The sequence below is a fragment of the Phocoena sinus genome, chromosome 9 (genome assembly GCF_008692025.1).
Source record: "Phocoena sinus isolate mPhoSin1 chromosome 9, mPhoSin1.pri, whole genome shotgun sequence".
NCBI classification, from domain to species: Eukaryota; Metazoa; Chordata; class Mammalia; order Artiodactyla; family Phocoenidae; genus Phocoena; species Phocoena sinus.
In genome coordinates, this window is record NC_045771.1 from 28,408,543 (window position 1) to 28,435,259 (window position 26,717).

Genomic DNA, 26,717 nt, shown 5'->3' on the forward strand with positions numbered 1-26,717 from the left:
AGGCCACAGCAGTGAGAGGCCCGCGTAACGCATAAAAAAAAAAAAAAAAAAAAAAAAAATATATATATATATATATAAAAGTAAATGTTCAAGGGACTTCCCTGTTGGTCCAGTGGGTAAGGCTCCATGCTCCCAGTGCAGGGCGCCCGGGTTCAATCCCCAATAGGGGAACTAGATCCCGCATGCACGCCTCAACTAAAGATCCTGCACACCACGACGAAGATCCCGTGTGCTGCAAATAAGACCCAGTGCAGCCAATATAAATAATAAATAAATACTTTTTTAAAAAGGTAAATGTTCTATCACAATAAATTACTGACTCTTTTTTTCCAGGCCTGATGGAATTGGAACTATTTCAATGGAAGAAAAAGAGAAGTTTGAGGAGATAAAGGAAAGACTGTCTTCCCTTTTAGAGAATCAGATAAGCCATTTCAGGTATATACTCCATTAGTACAAGTGTTTGTTTCTTTAATTCACGCAACCCTCTAATCCCCTACAAATGTTTATTATGTCTTTCTGCTACTGCTCAAGCACAATCAGTAGCTTCTCCTCCACTGCCCGCAAGGTATGATCCACGTTCCTAGGTCTGCGTTCTGCTTCTCAGCCTGCCTTCAGTTTTTGCACTAATCATTCAGTAGTGCAAACCCACCCCTTGCAGTATCCTTTCCACTGGCCCTCTTGCTAGCCCTGTGCAGTTCTCAGCCTTGCATAGCCTCTTCCCCCAGCTCTGGGGGCTTTTCCTCCCTCTCACTGCATAGCCAGGCAAGGAGACTCAAGCCCCACCTTCACAGGGGAGACTTTTTCATTTATTCCAGCAGAGAGTGGAAAAGCTGAAGTCCTCTTAGCATTCATCATCTGTACTATGCCCTGGTCACCTGTCATATAGTCCTTGGTTATCCTTTTATTTACATTCTGTGAGAACAAGGACCACAGTGCGTCTAGCACAGTTTCTTTGCCAAAAATATTAAGTATTGATACTAAGAAGCATTTGCAGGGTGAAGGATAAATATCTTGATTATATTGTTTCCCCTGATTACAGTTAGCTTAATAGAACCTAATGGTTAAAAACAGAAATATACCTTTTTCTATCAGTCTCATCATTAGATCCTATAAAATGTTGCCATGTCAGTGTATTGCATCATATCTGTCATGTTGCAGGTATGTCATTTCACGTGAACTTACTGAAAAATAAATTCAGTTAATATTCCCCCTCAACAGTTTGAAAACACTGTTGTTTAACCATGTGGATAGAGTATGGCTGCTCTGGGCCTCAGTTTCCTTATTTGTAATACGAAAAGCTTAGACTCTTACTTTAAAATGATACCGAAGGAAAAAATTATCGTAGGATATACTATCCATCTGTTTGTCTGCATTGGTGTTTTCATCTGGGGCCGGTACCACTATCTGAACGTAAGTGAATGAGGGAGGATTTTCTTTGTCATGATAACTGGGCATAGGGGCCGTCATTTAGTGCCGGATTTAGAAATGCTGTGCATGGAACAGTCTCACATTGGAGAACTGTTCTTCCCAAAAGGCCAATAAATTCATATTAGGAAACACATTTGCAGAGGATGTTTCTGCATTTGCTGTTAAGAGGATTGTCTTTTAGGTTGTGTAGAGACCCTTATATTTATTGTGTTTGTCATTTAATGAAAGTCAATATATAATTTTCCTGTTTTTGACATTATTGAGACAGCTGATCATTCAGTTGACTGTATACATCAGTAACTATAAGTCTCTGTGGTTATTTGTAGTAGTGCTTTCATGTGCAAGTAACAAATCCTATCTCAAGCTGGTTTAAACAAGTAAATGGATATGTTAACTTACATGCAGGTCTCAGATGGGGTGGACTTTAAGACGGGCTGAATTTAGTAGCCGTAGCTCCATTTCTTTGTAATTCTCACACGGCTATTCTCCTTTATGGGATGGCTTCATCCCCAGATGGGTAACAAGACCACAGAATTCCTTGGCCTCACATCCATACATGTTGGAGTTGAAAGGGAAGGTAGTAGAGGCTGTCTCTTTCTGTGATTCTCTCTTAAGATGAAAAGTTTCCTTAGAAGATCCTAGCAAACCAGCCCTCATATCTCATTTGCCCTAGATAGGTCATAGGCCCAGTCCTGAACGAAACCCAGGGGCCAGAGGAAGCCCACATACTAGGTCCTCAGTCGTGAGGTCCCACAAGCCATGGGACCGCCATGATCGAGTTAGCTTGGTAAGAGCCAGCCCACCAGCGGGTCCTGTCCTCCACAGTGCTTACAGCTACACAGTAGAGGCAGGGAATGACAGTTGTCCACATCATATATTGTATTAGTATTCTCTCTCTTACAGTTTTGTTTCTCTGTTTCTCTTAATAATGTCTGTAAAGATGTATGCTAGAATTCTTTTTCATTTTTATTTCTTTGATGTACTATAAAGAACTGAACTAAACTGGTCTAGACAGTTTAGGCTGACTTTTATATTCCCTTTTGATATTTGTAGAGTTTGTATAAATTTTACCAGTTTTATTTTTCCTGAGTCCATAGAAAACTGGATAAGAGGAAATGGGATTAAAGTAAAGCAGAGGAAATTTTAGGTGTCCACATAGGCAAATATAGAAAAATGTTTAAATTTTCCATGAAGATCTTCCTAAGGATTCTGCCAAATGATCTTCCTTAGCCACTTACATTAAAATTTAGAAAGAACGTAAATTACTTATCAACTCACACTAAAGAAGTAACCAGAGTACTGTTAATAACTCTTGTATAGAAATTTATTTATTCAGGCCCAACTGTATTTCAGAAATGGATTTCAAAAATACAGGTAAAATAATAAGGCAAACTAAATTAAACATAAATGAGGAACTTCTGGTTAAAGACAGCAGATTAAATGCATGTCTGACTCACTTTCCTCACAGAACCTAACCAAAACAACAGAACAGTATTTTTCAGAAGACATAAACCCACAAGGACAGCAAGAGTAAGAGGGAAAAAAATGGAAAAAATAAGTTAAAAATGTGGAAGTCAGAGGGATGGATGGTATCTAATTTAGCCACCCAGGAAAAACTGGATCATAGATGGGCAATGGGGAATACAGAGAAGCAATCTGATTTATGTCATACAATCACCAAAACGTTCGGAATTGCCAGTTGTAAGCCCTCCTGGAAATTAAGAGTAAAGGATGATTTGTTGTAAATCTGCTTAAGACACACTTAGATCCCCAGATCTCCTTTCCGCCTCATCAACCAGGCTGCTGCCCCTCCCCTTCCCTAGAAGAGCGCTGCTGGTTTGTTCCCTGGAGAGGGTAAAATTAGAGGGTATCTGGGCTGAGGTAGAGGAGGGGAGGAAACATCAGGCACAGTTGGAGTTTGAGATTACATAGAAACATGGGGATTAGATAACCGGTATTCTGAAATCTGAGAATCACAGCCTTCTCCTTCCAACTCACACACTTGACACCCAAAATGCTGGCAGGCAGGCTTACACTTTCCATACATATTGTAAGTACCTTCCCCCGGGACTCTGACTAGCCCAAGAGAAAAGACCTAAAGCTGTGGAAAAGAAAGACTCCCACCGAAACAGCCCAGCTCTATTGCCCTTCAGCAAAGACCACAGTCTGCATGTACGCACCTAGGTGCATATAGCTTCTGTTCAATTTTTTAATAACGCAATTTTGAAAATGATCTGACAGCCAAGGTAAGGCATCAGATATTTGAGGAAAGTATTTTACTGTGGGAGACAGAGCCCAAACAAGTAATACAAAAAAGCAACTTGGGGAAAAAAGAAAGATTATGTGGGAAGAAGGAACTGGTGGAGGAGGTGGTGGGAATCTATTATTAATATGCTTGGAGATTTGAAAAAATAGAGCATCCATAAAACAAAAACAAGATGTTGCTTAAAAAAAGAAAAAGAAAAAATCTTAGGGAAAAAAAATTAGAGCTCTTAGAAATTGATGCAAATGACACAAATACGTACATACTATTGAGAGATTAAGTTAATGAAATCTTCCAGGGTGGGAGGGATAGGAAAATAGGAGTTCAGTTGGCCTTTCTTATCCTTGGGTTTCACATCCCTGGCCAGATCGATTTGGATTGGTTGAATCTGCAGATATACAGGGCCAACTGTACTACCCCATTTTATATAAGGGACTTGAGTATCGGTGGATTTTAGGATCCATGGGGGTCCTGGAACCAATTCCCCACAGATACTAAGGGGCAACTGTACAAAGACAGGAAAAATGAAGGATCTGCTTAGGAGTTTCATCATCATAAATAATAGGAATTCCAGAAACAGTTAAGGTTGAAGATAGGAAATTATCAATAAAGTTATTCAAAACAATTTTCCAGAATTAAAAGACATAAGCGTTGAGATTAAGAGAGCCCATTGAGTACCAAGCACAAGGGATTTACTCATTAGAGTGCATTTTTATGAATTTTCACAATCTTGGAGATAAAAGGGGGGATGCTGAAATACAAAGAATCAAGAATCTGAATGGCTTCTCAACACTGATTTATTCTACAGTAATTTACTGAGTGCCTACTACGTGTCGGGCAGTGAACAAAATTTTTTAAAAGATCCTTTTCTTCTGCAGCTTTCATTTTGATGTGAAGAGCAGTACTGATATCCAGAAAACAGTGCATCAGTGGCTTCACAATTTTGAGGAAAGATTATTTCCAACCTAGAATTCTACACTAGTAAACGTCTCCAATAAGGGTAATGGTAGAATAATGATATTTTCAGGCATACTGGACATCAAAAGATGTGCTTCCCATATTCCCTTTCTGGGGAATGCAATTTACCAAGACAAAGGAGAAAACAAAGAGGGAGAGTTAAGATCCCTGCAACAGGAAATCAACATGAGAGAGGAGGGAATCTTCGTAGTGGTAGCTAATAGACACCCCAAAGTGGCAACTGAGCCTAGAGAGGAAATAGTTCTAACCAGAACAGGTCAGAAAATTCTTCAAGTAGATCAAATTGACAAAACACTGAGATATTTTAACATATTGAGAGAAGTTTCACCCACTTGGAATAGAGTTTGGAATTGTATTAATTGTGTTAGAGCTTGGAATTGTATTAGATTAAGTACATAATAAAAAGAAGAAATTAAAACAGATATAGCAAAATATTATAAACAAAATAGTGACACTAGAAAGTAATCATATTGGATACATTTCAGTTATCTAGGACATTTATGTAATTAATGTAGATACTGAATTTCGGTCTAACACACAAAAGTGATGTAACTGCATTAAGGGAAGGAGGAACAGAAATTATGTCTAGGGTGGTGGAAAGTGGTCTTAAAAAAAAAAAGCAACTTATGTCCAAGATGGAGTAATGGGATGATATTTACCCTCCCTCCTGAAACAATTTTTTAAAGACAAAATATGTGGGAAAAAAATGCTTTTCAAGATATTAAACATAAGACAATAACAGTAATTCCTGAGAGATGGAAAACAATGGATAAGCCCTTTAATTGCCCCAGCTTACTGACAGCACAGTGTTTCTAGATCATGGTCCAGGGAGGAGGAATCTGGGTGGATCCCCGTGGACACCCTGACTTGAGGAGACAGAGCTGAGAGTCCATGGAGGGTAAGGCTGCCAGAGTTTTCAACTCCAAGTTCTAAAGGAGAGAGCAAAGAGACCTACAAGTAATATTTGCTGAGGGTCCTCCTGGCGTCTTCAACTAAGTATTGATCTGTGCATGGATGTGAGGAAACTACTCAAAGTTGGGCAAAGAACTATGTGAAAGAATTACAGGGATTTCTTTACACAGGACTAAGAGTAATTCCAGTTTTCAATATCTAGAGTGGAAACCTAATTCATGAGCATCAGGTAGAATGCAGAAGGGTTTGCCTCAGTAGTGGAAAAAATTAACCCTAGAATAAACACAGTCGTGGTCTCTCCTAATGAGGCTTAAAACCAAGATTCATATGAATCAAACTATTTTCAAGTAATTTAACTGCATTCCAGAACAAAATTCAAGAATATTTAAAGAAATACAAAAGTGTTCAGCCTCCAAGAAGGTAAAATAACAATGTCTAGCATCCAGTCAAAAATTTCTAGGCATACAAAGAAGTAGTAAAATACGACCAATGAAGGGAAAAAAAACAAGCAAAAGTGAAAATGACAGGGAAGATAGAATTAGTAAACAGTAGTATCAAAATAATTATTATTACCACATGTCATATGTTTAACCTGTTAAGGGCATCATGGAAAACCTACAACTAACATCATACTTAATAGTAAAAAAGTAGGAAAGACTGAATGTTTTCCACCTACAGTCAAAAACAAGGCAAGACTGTCGACTCAAAAATCAATAATCAAGGTAGTGTAGTATAGAGAGTCCAGTAATAGACTCACATACATATGGTCAATTAATTTTCAACAAATGTACAGGTAATTTGCAAAGTATACTTTATTCAACAAGTGGTGCTGGAACTATTGGATATCCAAATGTAAAATAAAATCCTGGATCCATACCTCACACTTGATCCAAAATTTAACTCAGGATGGATAGACATGGAAAACAAAATCTCTGTGTCCTTGGACTAAGCACAGATGCTTAAATAAAACACCAAAATTGTGATTCATAAATGGAAAAATATTACTTCCAACTTCATCAACATTAAGAACTTTTGATCTTCCAAAGACATTATAAGGGAATCTCAGAATGGGAGAAAATATTTTCACAATACATATCCCACAAAAGACTTCTATCTAGAATATATAAATTTATTTATTTATTTTTTGGCCACACTGCATAACTTGCAGGATCTCAGGTCCCCGACCAGGGATTGAACCTGGGCCGCAGCAGTTAAAGCCCAGAATCCTAACCAATAGGCCACCAGGGAACTCCCTATAAATAACTCTTAAAACAATAAGAAATAAAACAGCCCAATAAAATGTTGTTTTGACAGATATTTCACTAAAGATATATGATGGTGAAAAGGCATAGAAAAGATGCTCAACATCATTACTCTTTAGGGAAACATAAACTAAAGTCACAATGATTGATAGGAATATAAAATGGTACAACTCATTTTGTAAAATAGTTTGCAGTTTTTAAAAATTTAAACACCTAACGTATGACCCAACTATTCCACTCTTAGGTACTTCCCCAAGAGAAATGGAAGCATACATCCACACAAAGACTTTAATATGAATATTCATACCAGCATTATTCATAATAGCCCAAATATGAAGACAAGTCAGATGACCGTCAACAAGGAATGGATAAAAAAATGTATTAGAGTACTTCTGAGAAATGAAAAGGAATGAATTGTTGATACATTGCAATAGCATGAAAGAATATCAAAACAGCTATGCTGAGAGAAATCAGACCCAAAAAAGTTCAATACTGTATGATTCATCTTACATGAAATTATAGGAAAACACAAACTATTCTAAATGACAGTAAATCAGTAGTTGCCTGGGCCCCACGAGTCGGGAGAAATCATTTGAGGGGCATGAATATGTATATTGCCTTGATTGTAGTGATGGTTTCACAGGTGTATACATATGTCAAAACTTATCTAATTGTATACTTTAAATCTGTGTAGTTCATTGTATGCCACTTACACCTCTAAATCTATTTTTTTAAAAAAGCTAAGAACTCGTCTTCCATAGTGGAAAGTTAGTAGGATAATATCTAAAACTGGAAAATCAAGAATTTGAAATATTATCTTGTAGGTTAGGGATATGACATTTAAATACCAAAAGAATCAGCTAAAAGTTAAAAACATTTTTTTCTCAAGAAATTACTTGGGAAATGGGGGTGGAACTGACATAAAGGATTTACGTTTTTCATTAAAAAATCCCCTTAGGAAAAGTTCCCTTTCAGGCTATGTGCATATATAACTGATAAAAACAGATACTGTATTTAAAATTTTAATTTAAAATTCAAAGAAAACCAGTTTAATCATTGGACAGGTCTATGTAGACTCACTTATCTGTGTAATTAATTGACTAAAGTGAAAATCAGCGTGACTTTGATTTATTCAGATTAGGTATTAAACTTGGTTGAATTTTATTTGTTAATTGAGTGTTTTTCACTTTGCTTAGCTATTACAGAGCTGCCAAAGTGGTAAAAACCCAAAATATTTATCCTGAAAGGCAGAACAAAATGATTCCCTTCTTTTAAAACTTGTTTTGTGAAGATTAATTAAGCTTCTGTGTAGTTATTTTCTGTATTTTATTGATTCAGGATTACTTGTACTCTGTAAATGTGTTGAATTATTTACACATCACGGGCAGCTAATGCTAATTCAGAGCATACCCAAGTGGGACCTCAAAGCCCTGAAATGCTAAATGTAATCTGGGGATCAGTAACATTCCATTCATAAAATGTGTCACCCATAGGTTAATGGAAATAAACAATAGGAAAGACAATGGGTGGATTATGCAGAAACACTGAAAAGATTTAAGCAGGAGGAGGGGACTACAAGAACCCAATTTGTGTTTTATTTAAACGTGGATTAAGGTTTATGGTATACAAAATGACTAAATCTACTTTACTAATTTGCTAATGCTCTAAAAAGCACCACTGTGCAGGAAAAACTCTTATCAAAATAAATTGGTCATGTTTTTTTATGTATAGGCGGGGGGAGGTAGTGGGGGGGGATGCATAGAGGCAAGATTAAGTGAAGAAAAGTTTTAACAGTAAATGGAATGATAAACAGTGCTCTGAAGAAAAATGTGAGTGGCTAGATTTATAAGACACTTATTTGCATTTATCTGACGTGAATGGAAGTTTCACAAAACTAAAAGCTAATCCGAATGTAAATTCAACTACTGCTTTGTGAGGAATCCAACTTTCTCTTTCTCTTTAAAATTAGGTCCAGTAAAGTTTCTCTTTAAAATTTGGTCCTGTAAAAGAACGTGAGCTTAAACTATATGTGCTTTTGAGGGAAACCTCTTCAAATTACAGTGTGGAAAAAAAGAATTTCTTTGTAATTATGTCTTAGAAAATACGTCTACTTAGTCCTTAGATAATGGCAAAAGGCATAGAAATAAGTAAACTTCTCAAGTTATTAGTTTGAAGATGTCTAAGAGCAAAATGTCAGTCCACGACAGCCCAGCTGCCTGTGTAGCACTTCATCTTGGGGCTGAGGCAGCGGTCAGGGAGGCTTTGCTGAACCTGGTTGAACAAGCGAGGCGCACCCGCAGGATGAAGTGGCCCTGACATTCTGTACTCTAAGTGGAAAGTGACCTGAAGAGGGACCCTCTTGTAAAGAGCAGTAAACCTGTCACCACCATGTGGCAGCTAACTTTTGAGGGGCCTACGCATCCTCCCAGCTCTGACCCTGATTTCAGAATACCTGCCCTCCAGTTGTTGGTGTGTACTAGGAATACATGGGACTAGAAATACTTTGGATAAATGACTGCGGGCAGTAGAGCTGCAGAAGGTTTACGTGAGGGGATGGGGAGGTTGGAGAGCTAGACACCAGCAGAAACAGGCAAATGTAAGGACGGGGGGAGCCGGAACATTGTTTCTCCTAGAAGTTATGTATGCAGTGTGTGTTTCCATCTTAAATCGCACATAAATATAGGAGGAAATGCGAGGAATCATTTCATTTTATCATGGAGCTTGAATAACAACACCTTAAACAAGAAATTCGTAGGAAATGCATTTTAAGTTTCTCTTTACTTATAGGACCCTAGAGATTCCTTTTTGATTACTGTATTTTTGTACATGTATCATCGAAACTTGAGAACCTTTTTCATCACAGTTTATACCTTTACTGTTTAAGACATTTGAATCATGGGACTAGGTAAATTTCAGCATTTAAAAATTTCCTGCATGGGTCAATGCCCTTTTAACCACTTTTTACAAATGTTCTCCAATAACACCAAGTTATAGAAGAGGGAATTATTTAGCAGTCTTGGATATTAAATGTTTGACTGTTTTGTTCCTCCTTTTTTTTTTTTTAAAGATACTGTTTTCCCTTTGGACGACCTGAAGGTGCACTGAAAGCTACACTTTCATTACTTGAAAGGGTATGTTTGAACATTACTTTTTAAGTACTATTTGCATTCTCAATGGCTGTGTATTTCAGTGTTGAACTAGGCAGATGGTCCCATTCCTCATGAGTGTGGTGTCACCTGGGTCTGTTGCATTTCATCAGTTTCTCACGTTTTCTTGCTACATTCAAATTCTTCTATATCCTTCTTTTCCTCTCCAAAGCCTTTCTGAAGCCTACCACTGCCATCCTATGCTGAGTTAGGGTTAAAGTTATCATCTTTTTGGTAGTATCCATTTTTCCCACCTCTTTTTTTCCCCTCCTTATTTCAGATAAGTACAATTATCTGTTTTTCAGACTTTACAGTTGTCTTTTATTATCCCTCTGACTTATTTGTACTTCTCTCTGTCATATCCCTCATACCTATAAGAGTTTAACATTTAATATTCACAAACATATAATTTCTTTCATTCTAAGTTTATCTCAGAATTTATTTCAGTTCAATTTGTGTTACTTTGAAAGAATTCATGAATTACAGAAATTGATGGTTATAGAAGTCATGAAATTATAGAAATATACAAAAAGTAAATAGCAAATAAGGTGTTATACCCATGCTAGAAATCATTTATTAATGAAAGTCTCTTCTCCACTGCTGTTTTTGTGGTAGATTAAGTGTAAAGGGGGGGGGGGTGGGAGGAAGGTCCAAGAGGGAGGGGATATGTGTATACAAATAGCTGTTTCACTTCATTGTACAGCAGAAACTAGTATGATATTGTAAAGCAATTCTACCCCAAACTATACCCCAATAAAAAAAAAAAAGGGAAGTATCCTTTCACCTGTCTATAAAACTATTCATGTGCTAGTTGGAAGCTAACAGCTTAAGTAATGTGAACAAGTTTTATTCCTTATCTGTATTAAAAGAATATCTAGGGATCATCTCTATCTCTTGATTTGATTATTCTGGTCCTGATTTGTTGACTTTAAGCACTTGGCTCTTGTTGATTTTTCTGCCCAAGGAATTCCAGATAATATATTATTCGCACCTCTGAAAAGCAAGAAGGGGAGACATTGTTCAGTGATTTAAGGATTTGGGAGAGGAGGGCTAGAACTGATGACTAAAGTGAGATCTTTGGATTATAGATTGGTTTTATCTATATATCCCTGTCTTATCCTTGATTACTGTGAATGGTGTGATAGAAATATTATTGTCATAATTATCTGTTTTATTAGAATTTTTGTAATATTAAAAGCTGCACGTAACTCAGGCTTTTCAGAGTTTTCATTTCATCCTATCCATTAAGGTATGATCAATGAGATATAAATCCTTAAAGGCAGCTTTGCTTTTTGGAACGGCATCCCATCTTGGGTACCTAGTACAGCCTCTCTATATGCTGGTTTCCATGGCAGAGCTCCCACCCTCCCCCCGGCAGGGAAGAGTTAGTAACAGAAGAGATGCCCTCGTGCCCTGTACTGACAGGTGGCAGGATGAACAGTGACCTTTATTCCAGTTACAGTAACTAATCATGTCTCTTGCTGAATTGAAAGAGAAATGGTAAGGGCTATTTCTTCATTTTCATGTCTCTGTACTTACTGAAATCTTAGAAAAATAAAATCTACATGTGAATTCTTGATACAAATGATGTCTCGGAAGAACTTGGGGTGGAAGCATGAAACACAAATTGTGTGTCTCCCTTTTTGCGCTTGCTAGCCCTTTATCTGCGCTTCTCCAGGAAAGGGGATTTAGTTTCCCCACACACACTTCAAATGAAGTGTCCAGCTCCTAGATACTGTGAAATATTGCCTGATTTCAACCCTAGACTCACCTCTGTAATAGATACAGACATTCTAATTTTAACAGCTGTTTCTATTATTTGAAAGTTTGGCACCATGGGAAAGCTTAATAGTAAAATTAATCTTCAATTTTAGTCATAATCACCTTAAAAATGATAGTGCCTGTTAATGCTTATATTTTTTTACTCTAAACACAAGGATTTTTCTGGCAATAAAAAGTCTAATGTGCTGTTCTAATTAAAGTGCCAAATATACATCAGTGTTGAAGATTTTTAATGTGAAAATATGAAGAAAAATTTAATTTGTTAGGGGAGGAAATCTTGAAGTGATAAAGTTTGCTGTTTTCAGAAGGAAACCTTGTCTGACAAAATGAAAAGATGTTGTCAAGGATCACCAGTGCTAGAATGATTGAATGAATTTGAGATTATAAAATCCGTAGTGCCGAGGCTGATCGAAATAGAATGAAGTAACAAACCATGAAATGGATGTTTTCATGTTCTTTCAATATTTCTTTCAAAGTAAAAGACTAATAGGATAGTCAGAACACTTACAAAAGTACTGTCTTCTTTATGTTAAGATTTTGCTATACCTGTATATTGTAGAATTTGAATGTAAGCAAAGCACGGAAAGCCACATCAATTATATGGAAAATAGTGTTTGACTAATTGTATAATCAAAACTTACTGTAAGCAGTTTTATCACTAGGAAAGTTTTAAGGAAAATTATCAATGAGTAACTATAAAAGTACTTAAATACATTATATTTTGAATTCTGGATACAATTGTATTTTCCATTTGCCAATAGTAATACTTTTAAGTGAAAAATCCAAAAACACAATTTAGGAACCCAACAGAAAATAATCAGGTTTTTTTTTTTTAATTTCAGAAAGTTTTCCTTGTGTTTTAACATTTGATACTCCATTCATTTCACTAAGATGGAGAAGTTCCCCCTATCCCCAGCAGATCAAAATAACTAAAGTATAATTAGTGAGAGTAGTGGTCTTGATTTTTATAAAGCCCATAAATGATGCTTATTTTAATGGAATTTGTTTTCATATATATTGCTCAAAAGATTTAAAGCTTTTAAATCAGGGATATGCAAGGTAAACTTTATTACAAAGTATCCCAAGGACTGTAATCCTCCTTTGAAACAGCTGCTCTAGTGGTGTTGTGGGTCCCTGGAGGAAAAGTGACAGTCACACTGAATGGTGGCTTGGGCAAGGGAGGTTTTGATGTGCATAAATGAGGCTTAGACAGGCGGAGCCAAGACTGGGAGAAATTACTTCCCGGTTGTGAAGTGCTGACTCATCACCTCACCCAGTGTTACCTAGGACCCCTTCCTACCAATAGGTCTAGGGCAATTTGTGTACTTGTTTTTTAGTATGTTATGCCGTCTCTCTCTCTCTCTCTCTCTTTCTCTCTCTCTCTAGGTTTTAATGAAAGATATTGCCACTCCCATACCAGCGGAAGAGGTGAAAAAAGTGGTCAGAAAATGTCTTGAGAGAGCTGCCTTGATCAATTACACGAGACTCACAGAATATGCCAAGATAGAAGGTCAGTGCAGTGAGCAATTGCCGAAATGGCAGTGAAAGCCAACATTGCCTATTAACTGCATTTTCTGTGAGAAGTCCTTTCCTTTCTTGAACAAACCTGTGCCATGGCAGAGGGAAATGTCTCATTAAAATCTCAGCTGGTGAACTGAAGAGCTTTTTCCTATTCATTGCCTTAATATGCCTCCTGGGACTCTGCTTGAATGAAAGACCCAGGATTCATGCTTAAGTTGTCCTTTGTTCTTACTTTGAGTTTTGAAGAAACCAAAACGTGTTTTCATGGGTTGTATGTTTTGACATTACAGTAGGTATGTCTAACATTTAAACTATGGGCAGTGTAGTCTTTCCTGATCAGTAACAGTGTAGCATTATTTAATTTTATTTTTGGTTCTGCAGCATCTCTCAGAGAAAGAGGAAACTTGTTGATTGTCGTGAGGGCTGAAATAAACTGATAGAATTTCCCGCAACTTTTAATTGCTTACAATATATTGATGCATTTGTAAGATTAGATCTCTTGAGAGGACTGTGCATTTTTTCTCTTTCTTCAGGTTTTATTCATTAAGGATAATTATTTTATTCATTTCAGGTTTAAGATAACTTAGAAATACATAGATTGAAATTTGTGGCAAAGTCACACAATCAGCTTTTATCTGACAATCCTTTGACTGATATAATTAAAAGTAATAGAAATGACCTCAGGTTCTTTAATTATCATAAAACTAGCTTGTGTAATACATGTAGCATTAACTTAGGGAGGAAAAAAGTTTATAGTGTTAAATTCTTATCTCTAAAAATAAAAAGTAAATCATCTGTTAGAAAAAATTTAGTAACTTTTAATATAAAATTGTATTTAATGAATTATAAATTTATTAATTAGTTGATACTGTGATAGATTCATCAAAATTGGGACAATGAAAAAGATGATTATAATTGGCTGTGTTATATCCTTTTTTCTCTCCAAATCTGATCAAGCTTTCTAACAAGCACGTGATAACCAGCCTCCTGAGTGATTAACAAAAAAGCCATCCCATCACTATAGCAACCAATATTATATCACGAGAGTAACAACATGAAACCTCCTTAGATACCAGTTTAACATCATTAATTACGATATCATGTTGTGTTAAAGCAGAAGCAATGAATATTAGGTCATTTGGGGAAAGTGGAACATAAACAGAATGGTTTTCACGTTTTGAATACTCCTTCAAACAATTTTCATGTTTTGGGAATATTGGGTATTGTGAACATGGACTGAAAGAATTGATATAAAAATAGACATATTAAAACCTTTCAACTCTGGCAAAGAGAAAAAATTGTAGGCAACCTGAGTAAACACAATATTGTTTTATCTAAATATTATGAATGCGCTCCAAAAAACTATGAGAATCCTTTTGGTCTTAACTATTTTAGTTATTTTTGACCATTACCTTATCCAACAATACTGAAAAAATATGCAGTATATTTTTTGTTTTATCTCTATTTATTTTCTAGTTGTAGAATCCATTTTAATATGGACAAATGAAGAACTTTCTTTTATTTGTACACAGCCAGGGACTCCTCTCATTAATCAGCTAGATAAACACATTAACAATGGTGATCAGAAAGGAATATTCTTCTGGATCACACACAAAAACAAGTCTGTGTTAGAGAAAAGCCTAAAAGAGGACCCAATGGAGAGTGAGCAGGGAACTCTCCCACCTCTTCCTTTCTGGAGTCACCCTCTCTCTTATCTCGAGTCCAGTGTGAGAACATTCTAGAAAAAGGATCCTAGAAATCTAGTCAGGTAGGACTGCTGAGCAGTCTCTTTTCAAAAAAAAAATAAAATGCATACTTACTAGATAAGAAAAGCTTTTATCCTTTTCATTTTCTCCCTTCTCCCCCATTTTTTGTATCTTAAAAAATAAAGTGCTTTGTTTTATGCTCAGGCTCAGACCAAGACCAAAGTCGACTTTAAGTTAGAAATAGGAAATGGGCTACTTTTCTTTGCTTGATTGGTCTTTTACGTTACGTGAGTGAGCAACACGTGTAGAGTTTGTTTTTCTCCTAAATTCTCTTCTCTTGTGTTTTAGGCCCAGCAGAAAAGGAAACAGGTAATTAATGTTTGTACATGCATGTGCCATTATTTCTAATGTGGCGGTGTTGTGTTTTGATATGGATGAATAGCTCTTTCCTTTTCAGGGCTCCTGTTAGATCACTTTGACCAAGGTACTGAAAAGAGTTTGATTTTATTGGAACTGTTGTTAATGCTTTGTATGGAAAATAGAGGCCATTTATCTCTACAAAAGTTCAGCAATGTTTTTTTGATACGAATTCAAAGCAAAACACCTGAGGCTGTATTAATGTTATGCATTAGGTTTTAACCACATACACTAATCTTATTTGGAAGCTGTTGCCAATATTTGAAGGACTCTTACAACTAGAAAAGAGGACCATCGTTCTTTTATCACTCCTGGAAGACAACCTGAGAGTAAAAATGCATAAATGCTATTAAGTAAAAAGTAAGCAGCTCTTAACTTTGCAAGTTGTTAATCATAGCAATGAGCAGAGGTTATAAAATCCCATTCTCAAGAAATTGCTAGGAAAGAGTTATTCTCTGGGTCTCTGAGATTTTAAAGATTTTGTTACTTTTGTGTGTGTGTGCGCGCACGCCACTTATCACAGTTGTAATTAATTTATGTATGTATTTATTTTTGTCTGCGTTGGGTCTTCGTTGCTGCGCACAGGCTTTCTCTAGTTGTGGTGAGCAGGGGCTACTCTTCATTGTGGTACGCGGGCTTCTCATTGCGGTGGCTTCTCGTTGCGGAGCACGGGCTCTAGGCGTGCAGGCTTCAGTAGTTGTGACTCACAGGCTCTAGAGTGCAGGCTCAGTAGTTGTGACGCACGGGCTTAGTTGCTCCGTGGCATGTGGGATCCTCCCAGACCAGGGCTCGAACACGCATCCCCTGCATTGGCAGGCGGATTCTTAACCACTGCACCACCAGGGAAGTCCCACAGTTGTAAGTAATTTAATTAATGGGCCATTATGTATTCATCCTGTCCATCTCCGCTTCAGCCTCTTGCAGGCAGGGTCTCTACTGAACTTGTTCACTGTTGTATCTCCAGCACCCAGCACTGTGCCCATGACACAAAGTAGGTACTTAGTCGTTGGAAAGAGACAAGAGGTCCATTAGTTAAGTTCCATTTGAAATCAGTGGCATGAGAGACAAGTGATGAACCTTTCTAATCTGAGTTTTCTCATCTTAGTCAAATTTTGCATGCAGTCTTATGGACAAGTTTGTTTGGGTTGTTTTTAACTGAAGTCTTCCATTAAGGATGCTATTTCTTTTTTCCGACCTTCACTTCTTTCCCAGTATTTGACCTCAAAAAGTGTCAGGAACAAAACACTCAGAGCCAGGAAAAGGGGAAAGAATACACCTACAATGATCACTGAAGTGCACTTTAGAAAAGATGAATTAGAAAAAAATATTACCATCCCCTTAAGACAGCCCGCTGTGATAGCGGCAGCCCCATGATCTTTAGCAAACTTTTTCAAAACCTCGTATAGCATCTTATCTCCCACATTTCTGCTGTAAAAATAGTTTTTATATAACTTTCAGACAAGAAGTCTAGGGTTGTTAGTGGTTTTCCCACTTGCCATAGAGTAAATAAGTCAGCCAGCTGGGACTGAAGTCAGGTGTCCTGATCCCTAAGCCTACAGAGACTACACTCCTGCCCCTGTGAAATAGGAAGGGGCCACCATATGCCATGACGAGGATGGAGCAGAGGCAGTTGCCCTGCTTGTGACAGTTGCTGTCCGCTGTGTACAGCACTTCCAACCAGATGAAAGGCTTCCCTTCACTTGCGTTTAACACCGTACCATGGCTCAACTGTCTAGGCTGCAGACTCTGGGAAAAATACTTTTTTAACAGTCAAATGCTTGTATAGAAAAGAGAAAAAAATCAGTATAGCCTCAGTAATTTAAGTGAATCGAAGGGAAAGCTACCCTCCATTGAAGACTTCTGAAGTAACAGAAGAGAGGTTTTTAAGAAATGTAGTTACATTCCTTTAGTTGTATTTGGTTGCCAGTTAACAGGGTTATCTAGTAAATGTTCTTGGAGGTGGTTTTAAAAGTGAGTAAAAATGAGAATATCAATTGCATGTGTAAGAGCTTAAATGCTTGATAAGACTTTGAAACAGTACTCTCCTGAGCATTATAATCATTATCCCCCGTTAGTTTGCTCCACATAGAGAAGAGGAAAATTTGGCTCAAGGTTTGTCATCACGTTGTCGTCTGTTGACCTGCCTGTTGCCCCAGAGGTTTTTCATTTACACTGCTTCAGTAGTTCCTTAAAAACAGATATTTTACAGAAGAGATAACTAAGACTTCAGAAAAAGGCGGTAACTGGCACAAGGTCGTGCTGCTATTAAAATTCAGCAGACCTGAGATTCGCACACATGTTCCTCGGACACCAGAGGGCTCCTCTCCCCCTGGCTGCCCTGCCTCCAAGGCTGTCTGATCCAAAGTCATGGCATTTTCTGATAAACCCCTCACACACATCACAAAAGCCAAGGGTTAATATTGGTAGTGTCTCTTTTTCCAAAAGTAATATTTATTTAATAATAGGAGCAAACACTTACATGCCAGGCACTATTGTAAGCACTTTACATGTATCTGTTTATTCTTTACAACAAGGCTTTACAGTAAATGCTACTATTATTATTCCTTTTTTAGTAAACCAAAGCAGAGAGGTTATTATCTACCAGCCAGTCTCTGGTCACATAGCTAGTAAGTGGGAGATTAGAACCCACTGTCTACCTATTAAGATATCTTCTTATTTTCCTATGTCTTCCTTCCTCTCCATTCTTGGCAAGCTTAAATAGTTCAATTTGCACTCAGTTAAAATTCACGGACATTTAAAAAGGAGTCTGGAACAGTGCTGCACGTAGAAATATGATGTAACTTGAAAAAAAAATTGTAGTCACATTAAAGAGGTAAAAAGAAATAGGTGGAATTAATTTTATGCATATAGCTTATTTAACCCAATATACCCCAAATATCATCATTTTAAAATGTATTCAGTATACACAACTATTGAGATATTTTACATTATTTTTGTCCTATGTCTTTGAAATCCAATGGGCATCTCCCTCTCCCAGCACATCTCCATTAGAAGTAGCCCCGTTTCAAGTACTCATCCACCACATGTGGCTAGTGGCTGCTGAATTGGACAACACAGGCGTCTGGTTGGAAGGCTAAGAGCTGAACTCCAGAAACTGACTCTTTTTATTTTCCCGGACACATGTTAAGTGTCGGGTGTTGAACGTGATTAAAATGTGCAGCCTCCCCCACCCCGAATGTCTCTTCCCTTTCCCTGCTTTATTTTTCTCCGTAGCCCATTTGATCAACACACAAGATAGTTCTTTCATCCAGCTATTGTCCTAGGATGTTAGCCCCACAAGGGCAGGGCTTATGTATTTCAAAACTGCTGTATCTCCAGTGCCAAGAAAAGTGCCTGGTGCGGTGTTACTCGATAAGTACTTCATTGAGTAAACGATTGAGTTAATGGCCCAGAGAGTGATCAGGCTCTTTACAGCAGAGAGAACATCTGTAAGCTGGCAGGTTGGCTTGCAAAAGATCATTCAAACCAATCACTGAATAATTAACAATATAGAGCAAAAACTAACCGCTAAAAAATAACAAGGTTGGAACAATTAAACCAGAATTTCATGCCCTTTACAATGGTGTAGCGTGGGAGTGAGGAGGCACTGACTCTGGATCACAGACGCCAGAAGTTATAGACAGCAGCCGTATTAATGATAGTTAAGAATCTAACCTGTTTCCGTTGTTTCTATAATTCAGCGTGTTGCTCAGTTTGACTCATAGTTCTTGTCTATCCTTGGGAATTCTTCTGATTCTCCACTGGCAGCACAAATTTGCAGAATAAAGGAATTTTACAACTCTGTAATAGATGAAATAAAACAGATGACCTCTCTCTAAATGCCTTCTTTCCTTCTTGGGAATTATTCACATGTGTTTTATGAGAACAGATAGTCCATTTTAAGAACTTGAAACTTTTAGAAAGCGATTTTTTTTTTCTTTAATTTTAAGAGAAGTTTGAGATTTACACTGTTGTGAAATCAGCTAGTTTTCTTCTTTGGTTTAATTTTATCCCTAACTTTTTATGTAATAGTAAGATTATTTTTATTTATAATCCAAGGTTCAAAATGATACTGAAACTTTATGTTTCTCATTGTATTTTTCTTAAATCACATACCTTGTTGATGCAGATTAGCTGTTACTTTTAAAGAAGAATCCATTCTTTAATTCACGGAATTTTTTATGGACAAGAACAACTCTAAAACATCTAATAACAGTCCCTGTCTTCTCCTGAAAACTACATAACATATTGTGACTTTCGATAAAAGAGGAGGGAGACCACTCCTTAGAGCTTGCCTTGACCTGAGATCTTTTACGTAAATTTGGTACCTAAGCTTCTTGTGAATCTCAAAACGTGGAGGTGCCCTAAACAAAAGGTAGCATGGAATGAACAGGCAGAGGCTTTGTGCAGTGATGATCTCTCGGGGCCCTCTGGTTGCCAGGTTCCCAGGTCTAACCCCCAGTGCTTTCATTTTCAAAGTCTCAGTTGAACAGAACAGAGATGCTTTCCCAGAGGGCCACGCTGCTTGCTTGCTTTGAGAGGAGAAGTTGCACTGTGGCCATCCTTACGTCATTAGGATGTGTTTGCCATCTGGGTGGCATTTTCATTTAGCACTTCATTGTCAGAGTGTAGCGATAAATAATAAGTGAAGTCTGTTCTACTGAAGGACATGTGTGTGCACAGAAATGAGTGTATAAACTGCACAGTTGATGAAAATGTTTTTTGTTAATGAATAATTTCATATTAATATTTCTAGGATAACTTAGCAATGTACTCTCATAAAAGTTTTTTGAGTTTCCTTATAAATTTGATTCTTAAATTTTCTGAGTATTATATGTTACCATGAATTCAGGCTACAATGCCTAAGTAATAGACCTGAAATTTTGCACTCCCATAGCACTGGCAGCACTTTGCAGGAGGTAATTTGTATACTAAAAGACACAGGGCCCTCACCTTAAAAATGATAAAACAGAATTAAAGAACTGAAGAACTTCTGTCCAGCCTATTTGGACAGTGTGGCTTGGACTCTGGGACTTAGGCCTGAAAGTAAAACCTCTGTGACCAATTCTGCTTCTGATGATTTCACCTGATGATTTAGGGACAAATTGATAGATACGATTTCCGGCTCTAAAACAAAGAGAATGACCTATTGTCTTTTTATTTAAAATATTTGAGAACATCATATAAATCTGTAAAGTTTTTTTTAGTTTGTAAGGCAATCTGTGCATATACAATAAAAACTCATTGCTTGAGCTACCCTGATTTAGCATCTGTGATTACCTGGGTAGGATCAAATTAAAATTTATCTTTGCACTATATACAAAGAAAAGCTGTGAGTATTTTTCTTTTTTTTCTTTTTTTTTTTTTTTTTTTTGCGGTACGCGGGCCTCTCACTGCTGTGGCCTCTCCCGTTGCGGAGCACAGGCTCCAGACGCGCAGGCTCAGCGGCCATGGCTCACGGGCCCAGCCGCTCCGCGGCATGTGGGATCTTCCCGGACCGGGGCACGAACCCGCGTCCCCTGCATCGGCAGGTGGACTCTCAACCACTGCGCCACCAGGGAAGCCCTGTGAGTATTTTTCAGATAGTCAATGAACTGTTTAAGTTACCTAAGAAGATAATTGTTTTCTGATAACCATAAATTACTTTGATTCTATCACCGAGTATGATACAATTGAAATGCTAATTTTAAAATCAGCATGTTCTTCTCAATATATTGAATAAGATGTCTTTCACATCTCCTTGCCACACCATTAGCCTTATTCTATATAATGTATGTGCCAGTAAGTATTAAAACCATATTCTCTTTTAAGGACTACGTAAGGAATATGAATTCACTTTGGCTATTTCCACATCTGATCTGGAAGAATGAGGATTTCTAGTACATTTGCCCCAACTTCTCTCCCACCAACTCGCTAGCCCCTCAAGATAAGAACCCCGCACTATATAATTTGTGTTCATGTCAATTAGTCAGCTCATGACAATGTTGACAGATTCATCCCCATGTATCCAAAGCTGGTTTGGGGATATAACAAGCAGGAGTTGCAGGAATTATTGCTTAGCAGAGGCAAGTAAAGGCGTGATTTGCTTATGTCTGACAGAGCTTTCAAGCTCTGTATGTACCTTCTGTCAGCTTAGGACAGAGGACAAGAGCGTGGTGCAGTTGCTCAGTAGCCCTCAGCACACTCAGGTCACTAACCAACTAAGTGAAAAGTCAAATGAAGAGACAAGGCGCACCCTTGTACACCAGTGGCAACCCGATGGCAGTGCTTTCAGCACTCCTGGGACCTCTGCACCCACTGTTTACCCACAGCTTTAGTGACCAAAGGACGAGGGTTCTGTCAATTCCAAAGCATGGAGACATTTAAAGACACTTAGGTCTCTCTCCTCTAAAATTAGATCTGGGTCTGCATTCCTCTAACATCCTTGCTGACTGATCTTCGTTTAATTCTGAAAAGCGTTAGTATGTGTTACACTGTCTAAAACAACTGGTGGCCTTCTGTCCTGCTGCCCTCAGCTTTTGGCCTTGTGTCCCTCATACTGGGGTTAATATTACCAGTGCCGAGTGATTTGTAATGCCATGAGATCGTTTGCGACCCAAATGAGCAGAACTTTTCCTTGATTCACAGTCTTTGTCAATGAGTCATCCATCCTTTCTCTCCATTTTTATTTCATTCTATTTTGAGTGTGAATTACAATAGATAAGGACGATCTCAATCAGAGACAGTTGTAGCTAATTCCACATATAAAAAAATGAAAACTTGATTCAGTCTTGAACAATTTTCTCCTTCCGGGTCAGGCTATAATAGGAACTTGATCTTAAGTTTAAATGACACCTAAGTTAAAGGTTATTTAAGGGCAGACGCTTCCTTTCAATCTTGTAAAGTGCATAGTAAGCCTCGGCTTTCCAGCTCTGTACCTCCCAACTTCCTGTTATTTATACTCACCTGTGTCTTCTTTTCTGCATCATCAGGGGATAAGGCATCTTCCTCTTCAAGGCCAACGTGTCCACCTATCATGTTGATCCTAATTCCACTTACCTCTTTCCGGATGTATTTTACTGCATTATATATCGCTTCTTTCTCCTGTGGCTCGTACCTCTGTCTTCTTTTACATATTTCCCTTCCATTTATAATCATGGTATCTCCCTAAATAATGCCTTATCCTGAGCTCTACACCTCCTTTCAGCTGCCATCCAGAAAGCAGGCTATACTCTCACCTTCGTTGTACTCACCTTCACTCCACTTTGCCCAAAGAAGTTTGGCTTCCAATCTCACCAGTCTGTCTGGTGGGGAGTTAGTTACACTAGCCTGGAGCATGGCTGGTCAGAAGGAGAGCTGAACGGAGGAAAACTTTTAAATTCTGCTCCTGCCTCCCCACTACATTGCCTTGAGATGTCCAACTCCTTATCTTTTGTCATTGGAATTGGTAGCAGTAGGTCAGGTGGTCAGTGTCTGTGGTATTATCATAGCAGGGCCTCAGCTGTGCTACAGTGAGATGTTGATGAAAATAGGAAAGGGCTGAGCCACACCTGCTCATCCCTTCACTCCTCTACATCCGAACCCTGTAGCCTGGTAAATTACAGGGCTGTTGACCAAGTGCTGTTGCTTTGAATCTAACAAATTAATGGTGAATCCCTGTGCACAGGAGTTGCCTAATGACTTAGTAGGAAAAGGAAATTATCAGTGTTGGTTCTGTGTTGCCTGGAACTCTCTGCTCCAAAGCTTAAGCTTCTGTCTTTTCGAAGTCCCTGCAAAGGACACAAGCCTGCCCATCATCCCATTCTTTGTACCTCCAAATGGTCGTGAGCTCTCAAACTAAAATTACTAGACTCCTAAGGAGTGCAGCTCTTAGTAAAGATGATAGGTGATATCCACCTGGAACTGATGGAGCAAGAATTTAAATTGAGCATAATACTCTCAAGGTGATACAGGAGGATGCTAGCTTGTCCCTTCTTGATGCAGGGACAAGAAGTCATGAAGAACCAAGTGGAAATATTGGGTATGAAAATAATATGGTTGTAAGAAAAACAGGATACAGGATGAATATAGCTGAAGAACTTGATAGTGACCTAGGAGATCAGAATGGGAGCTGCAGGGAAGGAGAAATAAGTAGACAGTACAAAAGGAAAGCTAAGTGATATGGAGAATAGAAATAGAGTAAGACAGACTTCCATCAGACTGGTTAAGAAAAAGATGCAGATAAATATAGTATGAAAGAGAAAAAGTAACTAGAGACACAAAACAAAATAATAGAGTATTGTGAACCAATACAAAATTGAAAGTCTCAAAAAACTGTATATTGGTAAAGTCAGCACAAAAAACAAAACTCAAGTAGGCCAATAAATTTTAAAGAAATTGAAATAGTTGTCAAAGATCTCCCATCCCCAAATTCCTAGACCCAGTTGTTTTAGGAGGTAAGTTCTACCAAACTTTTAAGGAACAAATAATTCCTATCCAAAATAGGTTCAGTACAATGGGAAGTGAGGGGAGTTCATTTCATGAAGCAGGTATAATCATGATTCCCAAACCTGATCAAGACAATAGAATAAGAGAGAAATAGGGCTTCCCTGGTGGCACAGTGGTTAAGAATCCGCCTGCCAATGCAGGGGACATGGGTTCAAGCCCTGGTCTGGGAAAATCCCATGTGCCATGGGGCAACTAAGCCTGCAGGCCACAACTACTGAGCCTGTGTGCCACACTACTGAAGCCCACGTGCCTAGAGCCTGTGCTCTGCAACAAGAGAAGCCACCGCAGTGAAAAGCCTGTGTGCCGCAACGAAGAGTAGCCCCTGCTCGCTGCAACTAGAGAAAGCCCACGCACAGCAACGAAGACCCAACGCAGCCAAAAATAAGTAAAATTTTAAAAAAAGAATTATTATAGGTCCATCTCATTATAAGCATCTATGCAAAATTGCTAGATATGATATTAGCTCACAAAATCCAACAGTGTATTTGTAAAATAATATATCATAGTCAATGGGATTTGTTCCAAGAATATAAAAGTGATTCAACATCAAAAAACTAAAAAACTTAAAGATCAAATGATCTCAATAGTTTTTTTTTTTTTTTTTTTTCCCCGCGGTACGCAGGCCTCTCAACTGTTGTGGCCTCTCCCATTGTGGAGCACAGGCTCCGGACGCGCAGGCTCAGCGGCCATGGCTCACAGGCCCAGCCGCTCCGGGGCGTGTGGGATCTTCCCGGACTGGGGCACGAACCCGTGTCCCCTGCATCGGCAGGCAGACTCTCAATCACTGCGCCACCAGGGAAGCCCCTCAATAGATATTTTTAAAAGGGTGAAATAGTTTAACACTTAGCCATAAAATAAAATAAAAAAATAGACTGTTAGCCTAGATAGACTTCCTTAGCTTTATAAAATCCATATAGGAAAAGACCTACAGTGAATATTTAATGAAGAAAGTTTAAAGGCATTCTCTAGGATTAGGAACAAGACAAGTACATAAACTTTCATTTTTCACAGTACTGAGAGTCTCAGACTCTACATAAAATGAATGAAAAAAAGGTGAATCAAAAGAGTGGAAAGAGAGGAGATAAAACCATCATTGTTTGCAGATGAAATGATCATCTCCCTAGAATGTTCTACAGGATCTAAATAGAGCCTATTAGATACAAAAGTTCAGCAAGGTTGTAAAGTCAGCCTGTTAAAATCAGTAGCCTTTCTCTACATCAGAGGTCCACAAACTTTTTAGTTTCAGGACCCATCACACTCTTAAAAATTAACACAGATCCCAAAGAGCTTTTGTTTATGTAGGTTATATCTACCAATATTTACCATACTAGAAATAAATTTATAAAGTGTCATTGTTTAAAAATAAATATAAACTCATTACTTGTCAACGTAAATCATTTTTATGAAAGAAAAAATTTCCAAAACAAACAAAAAACTATGTAGTGAGAAGTTTACAGTGTTTTACCTTTTCGTACATCTCTTTAATGGCTTCCCTAATAGAAAACAACTAGATTCTCATACCTGCTCTGCATTCAGTCTATTGCAATATATTATTTTGGTTAAGACACGAAAAACAAATCTGGGCTTATATGTAGTTGAAAAGGGAGGAATATTTTAGAAAACTTTTCAGATAATTGTGGGTTTTCTTCTTTGATATTATACCAAAACTCGGCAACTGGAAGTTTGTTACAGTTTAATTGAAATGTGAAGTCTGAAAGTACATCAATGAACTTTTCATGCTATTACATTAAATTCCACTGGTTTATCATGTATTTTGAATAGATCTTTCACCGTGCATAATTTTTAACATTATGTATTGATTATTTGAAAAATACGCAGTGAATTGCAATCTTCTTAATGTTAACAAATATTATGTAATATCAAAAAAATCACCCTTGTGAATATCACCCCCGACTCATCAGAAGAGTCTTAAAGTATTAGGAAGCTGTCAAGCTCCTGACAGATACAAGTTTTCTAAAATTCTACTTTTCCTTAAAAGCTCCCATTTTATCACTGGCAACAAATACTATCTATTGTTTCCTTAAAGTGAGAGGTTTACTTCATTTTTCAGAAAGTATCTACCAAATTTCCAAGTCTGAATAACCATACTTTGCCAGTAGTCAAGTGGTTCTCTGTGAAAGAAAACAAAAAGCAATTAGCTCAGCCCTGGACTCAAACAATCACACAAACAATTTTCCTTGAGATAGTCATCATACTTCAGTACACAAAAGTGCTTTATGCAAATTTCTCATTTTGTCACAGGTGATACTTTTTTAAATGTATACTCAAGCGTAGAGATTCAATGAAATTAATAATTTTTTACTCTTTCCTCAAGGACATTCTTATGTAAAACTAGCTGTTTTTCTTGAGTGAATGGTGATAAAGAATACGTGATGAGTATAATTTAGCACCATAACCTTGATTCATGCTGAGGTAACAGTTTTACCCACTAGTGCTTTTGCATCAGTACTGTAAATGTCAACAGAATTTAAAAGGCAAAACATCTTATTATGAAAGTACTTTTGACTATGCAGGCCCCCAAAAGGTCTTAGGGATCCACAGTTGTCCATGGACCACACTCAGAAACACTATTCTGCACCATCATTCAACTAGATAGATAGATAGATGATAGATAAATAGATAGATAAGGTACCTTTCATAGTAACCACCAAACTATAAGGCATCCAAGAGTTAACTTAGCCAGATTATACAAAACTTCCTAGACGTCTATAAAAAAAATTTTGAAATTCAAATAAAGATCACAGAGAGTAATGTAAATAGATGTAGAGACAGTTCATGCCCTTAAGAGAGATGACTTAATAATATATAAACTCTC

General features: G+C 37.6%; 1 protein-coding gene across 11 annotated transcripts in view; it reads left to right on the forward strand.

The window, feature by feature from the left end:
* CADPS2 (calcium dependent secretion activator 2) overlaps positions 1-26,717 on the forward strand; it is a 494,346-nt gene that overhangs the window by 357,952 nt on the left and 109,677 nt on the right. For 6 of the 11 annotated variants that reach the window (XM_032643102.1, XM_032643096.1, XM_032643097.1 and 3 more), the window contains exons 14-17: positions 334-435; positions 9,911-9,974; positions 13,158-13,281; positions 15,347-15,367. In XM_032643102.1, the coding sequence (XP_032498993.1) occupies positions 334-435; positions 9,911-9,974; positions 13,158-13,281; positions 15,347-15,367 (311 nt within the window). The remainder of the gene's footprint in view (positions 1-333; positions 436-9,910; positions 9,975-13,157; positions 13,282-15,346; positions 15,368-26,717) is intronic. The other 5 variants (XM_032643104.1, XM_032643101.1, XM_032643105.1 and 2 more) reach the window with 1 other exon arrangement.